At 48.4% G+C, this 5,210-nt stretch overlaps 1 protein-coding gene across 1 annotated transcript in view; it reads right to left on the bottom strand.

The window, feature by feature from the left end:
- Window positions 1-4,331, bottom strand: part of MYO1C (myosin IC) — a 25,130-nt gene extending 20,799 nt beyond the window's left edge. The window contains exon 1 of the mRNA XM_057381540.1: window positions 4,212-4,331. Within this exon, the coding sequence (XP_057237523.1) occupies window positions 4,212-4,229 (18 nt within the window). The 5' untranslated portion in view covers window positions 4,230-4,331. The remainder of the gene's footprint in view (window positions 1-4,211) is intronic.
- Between the last annotated feature and the right edge of the window lie 879 nt (window positions 4,332-5,210).

Below are 5,210 nucleotides of genomic sequence, written 5' to 3'. Positions count from 1 at the left end.
TCTCTAAACTGAACCAAAGCAACTCAATCACCAAAACAAAGACCAGGAAAAAAGAATCTGGTGGGGTTTTGTCCAGGTTTTGAGCTAAATCCCCTCCCTGTGGGATTGGGAGACTGTCAGCCCCAAGGAAAGCAGGAAAGGGAGCACAAGCGCCCGTGGACAGTTTTTAGGTCAGCTCCACTTACAGGGCCCCTATGGGATCAAAAGGAGAATTGGGTGAGGATCCCAAYCTTTGTAGGATGGAGACACCCAATGCCCCAACCAGCGCAGGCTGCAAAATTGCAAAAATTGCAAAAAATTGCAAAAATTGCAGATTTGAGTTGCACAAATCTGAGCAATGCCCATGTGATGGTGGTGCCTGTGGGCTCAGGAGTGCCTGTTCCTCCTCAGTCTGCCCTTCCATCCTGTGCTGACCGCGCTGCCCTGAGCATCACCCCCGCTCCAGGGAGCACAAACTGACTCCTGTCACCACATTCCCCAAAGCCACCCCATGGCACAGCTTCCAGGGACTCATTCCCACACCGTTTTACCCCACTCTTTGCTTTTAATGCCTTCTCCAGMGCCATGAGCACAACAGTGGCTCCAGGCCAGGAAGGGAAAAGTCTCCACCAACACAGCCCTGCTTCCACAGGGATTTTTCTTCCCTGGGATTCAGTTTTGGGAAAGGTTTTCCTCCGGTGTTAATTGGTTGCTGAACGAACCCACAGAGCCAGGTTTACATTGGCTGAGGTTCCAGCTTTCCTTTGTGCTCCTACAAGAGTCAACAAGACCAGAAAATACCTTCAAGCTCCTGGGAGTACAAAAACCACTCAAGACCGTAGCGAGGAGTTTCCTAAAGYGAAGGGTAAATTGCTGACACTGAATCGGGAAGGTGTAAACATATTTTTTTTCTTTTTTTTTTTCCTTTCACCTCTGCTCAATGCCAAAGCGTGATGAAGTTTTTCCTCTGCTTGGGATGAAGAACAAAAAAAAAAACAACTAAAAAATGAAAAACAGGACCATGGTAAAATCTGAAGGATTCCAGGCTGAGGACACCGGTGGCGTCCTTCCCGAAGCATCCACAAAAACACCTGGAGTCCCTAAATTGGAGTGGTCTTGTATGGAGCAGGGATATTCCATAATTGATTCAGAAATTAAAGTCACAATGTTCAAAGAATTTCAGCTTCACCACCTAAAAAATTTTTCAATATTTTCTCCTGACAATGAATTTTTGCAGATTGGGCCGTACCCACTCGGGAGACTCGCAGTGGAACAAGCCCAGGGAGCGGTTCCATCTGGGAAGAGGCACCTTTATCTCGGTATCAAGGGCAAGATGATGGATCTGCAGGCTCCAGAAATAGTTACAAAGCCAGGAACGGAAGAACGGGCCACAAGCAAATGTGAGTGGGAAGGGAAATTCAGATTAGATTCTGGAAGACAATGCGAGCCTGAACCAAGAACGGACTTCTCGTGGGGAGGTGGCAGTGAGAAAACATTTGTCTCGTGGGGAGTTGGACATTCTTCACTGTCATGCCCAAGCTGCAGGAAGGAAAAAAAAATTCCTTTGGTTTCTGCTCTGTTCTACAGCCTGGGAAAATGTTTGGACATGACACGGACCAGAGAAAAATCAGATGGTGTGTCCAGGGCCTCAGTTCCCAAGGTGCAGAACGGGAAAGTTCTGCTTTCCTTSTGCATGGAGAAAGAATGGAGATGACAGAGGTGCAGCAGAATCAGGGATTGTGCCAGGAAATCCCTGTCAGAATGAAGTGCAGCCACTCGGGATCCTCCTCCTCCTGTCACTCTGAAAATCAGCTGCACATTTGGGACACAGCTCTCTCTGACAGCCAACAGCTGCTGCAAAGGAGGTTCCCTGACAGGCAGCTCCATAAAAATCCCCTTCAGCCATCCACGTGGATTTGTCTGCCCTTCCAAAGCCACCTGAGCTGAGAAAATGATTGATAAACACATACTTGGCTTGTTTAGTGAAAAAAAAAATTAAAGAACAAAAGGAAATGTTTTATTTTGATTTTAGTTACGTACAGCCAGTGAAGAGATTTCCCAAAGGACGGTTTGGGCAAATCAGAGCTGCCAGGTGGGTTGGGATCAAAAGCAGGTAACAGCTCTGGTGAGCCAGGCCAGAAGAGTCCCAGGGAAAAACCTGAACTTGCAGCTGCCACCCGAGGACCATTTSTTAGAATGAATTTTTATTCTTGCTTCTTTTAGAGCAATACATCACCAACAATGGAATGTCTGGAGTCTGAGGGAGCTCAGAACCTGCTTCGCCCTCTGATGTTYCCCATCCTAAACCAGATGGAAGGATACAGAATGTACCATTCAAAAAAATTATATYAAAGAGATAGAAATGCTACAGCCTTGACTAATTCTTGTCAAGTAATTATTTGGAAGTTTTCCRTATTTTAAGTAGGGACAAATGGAAATACAGGTAATAAGATTTGTTTGATATTTTAACTTAATTAGGCTTTCTAGATTTTACTTTGTGGGGGGATGAGTAAGGAAATAAGCAATTAGCAGTGAAAAGGAAAAGGCAGTTGTAAGAACTGGACAGAAAAAATGTTTACCCTTAAGAGGGGTAATGATATTTCAATCAACGGGCTAAATATAAAAGAGCAGCAAGAAAAATGAACTAGGCAAACCAGAAAGATCAYCAGGGCTGGAAAAGTAAATACACTGAATTTCTATATTTAGGGAGCTGACATTTTTGCTCCTGAACAGATGGCACAGGCTGCTGCTGCTTCAAAGATGTTGCTGGTGACACTTTGCTCGGCAGAGCTGTGCCCACAGGCCTGGGCATCCCCCTGCAGCTTCAGGGGGCAAACAGATTTTTTAAAAGGCATTAAAAAAGGGCAAAATCTCAGCTTGCTGCCCTTCCAAGAAAGTTTTGATGCTGATTTCCAGAGCAGGTGAAAGGGGGCAGGAACTCAGATGTGAAGAGCCAGGGTTTGTGTGGGTTCCCTGCAGGTTTGGGGCTGCCCCTGTGCCCCATTCCTGCTTTGATCCCGGCTGCACTGCCCTGGGAATGCCTGGACCMACTCCCAGCCCTTCCCTCCTTCCCCACCGGACTCCACACCTCCCTCTCAGACCACGGGAGAGTCAAACTTTCCAAGGAGAGCTCCAGAGCGTTCCGGGGCACACAGAGGGCACCTCCACACCCACACACGTTCTCTCGGAGAGCACGGAGCACCACCCTGGACTGCACCCCTGCCCCTCACACTGCTGATCTCCCTTCTCCAGCCCCACAGMTGGGCACAGCTGGGCTGATCCAGCATCCCAATCCTGCAGAAACTCCAGCAGAAATCCCAGCAGAACATTCTCAAGCCCTGTCACCTCCACTCCCAGCATCTCCTCCAAAAGCTCTGCCCTTCCCTTCATCACCTCCTCACTGGTCAGCAGCAGAATATTTGGGGAGAACATCTCTGGTTTGAGCAGGTGTGGGACACACCAGCCCCATGCTGGCTCTTCCTCAACATTGCTCAATAAACATTTAATTGCTTCAATCTACACTGTTTTCAATCTTTCTCCTAAATTTGGTCACTTCACCCATTAAATCCAGGCAATCAATTAAATTCTCATCCAGGCAAAAGCGCACACACTTTTCTTTTACAACACTCCCTCATTCTTCACCCCAGCATCTTCCAGAGTCAGTGAATTCCGTGGCCCAATTATGCACTGTACGAAAATAATCTTTGCATCTCTTTGGCAACTTTGAGTTTAACTCGACGTCCCTGTTCCTGTGCCACAACACAGCAAAAGGAGCTCTGTGTTCTCTGTGTGTTATTTTTTTTTCCCCTCCTCTCCTASTCATCTCTTTTTCCAGGTAACAACCCAAATCCTCTCAATCTTTTGCCCCAAACTCCTTTTTCCCAAGCTCCCGAGGTTGTCCTGCCATGCAGGATTCAGAGCCAGGCTAAAACCAGGACAAAGTTTTCCTCGTCTAAACACAGCCAGGAGCCCTGGGAAGGGCAGGAGCAGAGCCCCAGCTCCAGGAGGATCCCTTCACACCCCTGTGCCCAAATGAAAGCTCCACCCTTTCTCCCCTCCTAAAAAAGGGCGCAGCTTCCTCCTCCAAACAGGTATTCCCCGGGTTTTTATCCCGTTCCGCACAACTTTCACTTTCCCGCTGAAAACCCTGAAAACCTTTTTCTCCCCTCTTCCCCTGAGACCAGACACATCGGAAAGCTGCAAAACCCCCAAAGGAGTTAAATCAACCTTACCCCGCCTCTGAACTTCATTTTTGCCTCCTTCCAGCTCCCGCAGAGCCCTCGCCGAACCTTCCTTTACGCTGCTGCAAAAAGCAGCAATCTGAGGACAAGTTCTCTCTTCTGTCAGGTTTTTYTTTTKKTWWTTTTYYTTTTTTTCATGGCATTTTCAGCGCAGTCAGAACTCCCTCCCTCCCACCGGCTCCTACTGGAGCATCTGGAGAGGGCGTTTTCCCAAGGAGAAGGAGAACTCCCCTCCCAGCCCAGCAGAGGCAGTCCCAGGGAAACCAGCTGTGCTCTGCCTGCGGAGTTCCCGCTGCCCAATGACGGGGARAAACGGAAAGAAAAATAATCCCAGGCGCTGGAAAAGCTGGGGCCGAGCCCAGCGCACAAAGCACAGCCGTCAGACGGGAAGGGGATGTGTTTTGGGGTGGTAAATTATTGTCCTGGGACAGCAGCAGGGACAGGGATCCCCAAAGGCACTCCCAGATCACCCCAAGAACAGCAAAACCTCACACCTGGAATCAACCCCTCCCTCAGAAAATCGAAGGATCGGGAGGAGTCCAGGATTGGATGAAGTCTGCTTTTACAAGGATTTCGAATGACAGAATGGTTTGGGTTGGAAGGGACCTTAAATTCCCCCAATTTCCAGTTTCACCAGACYRGGTTGCTCCGAGCCCTGTCCAACCTGGCTCAGAAGAGTTTTATTCCAGATTTATTTGGGGGCATCCAGCACCAAAACATCCACTTTCCAAGGAAGTTCTGAGGTCCTCCTTGGATGTTCTGAGGTTCTCCTTGTATGTTCTGAGGTCCTCCTTACAAAATCACCTGTACTATAAAATCAGATCCTTCCAGAGRACACGGTGAAGGCACCGCTGCCCTCATTCCCCAACCCTCACAAACAGAAATTGAACATTTTGCTGCCTCTGAGCTCATCGGTGCCTGGTCTCACACAGAATTATTTATGGCTACAACAAGAGGGTGAAAACCCCACCTTGTTTCCCAGCCACCTCC

The sequence above is a fragment of the Malurus melanocephalus genome, unplaced genomic scaffold, assembly GCF_030028575.1.
Source record: "Malurus melanocephalus ecotype Western Australia unplaced genomic scaffold, MMel_1.1 scaffold_515, whole genome shotgun sequence".
NCBI lineage: Eukaryota > Metazoa > Chordata > Aves > Passeriformes > Maluridae > Malurus > Malurus melanocephalus.
The sequence above is the reverse complement of the archived record's forward strand: the minus strand, read 5'-3'. Positions and strand labels throughout refer to the sequence as shown.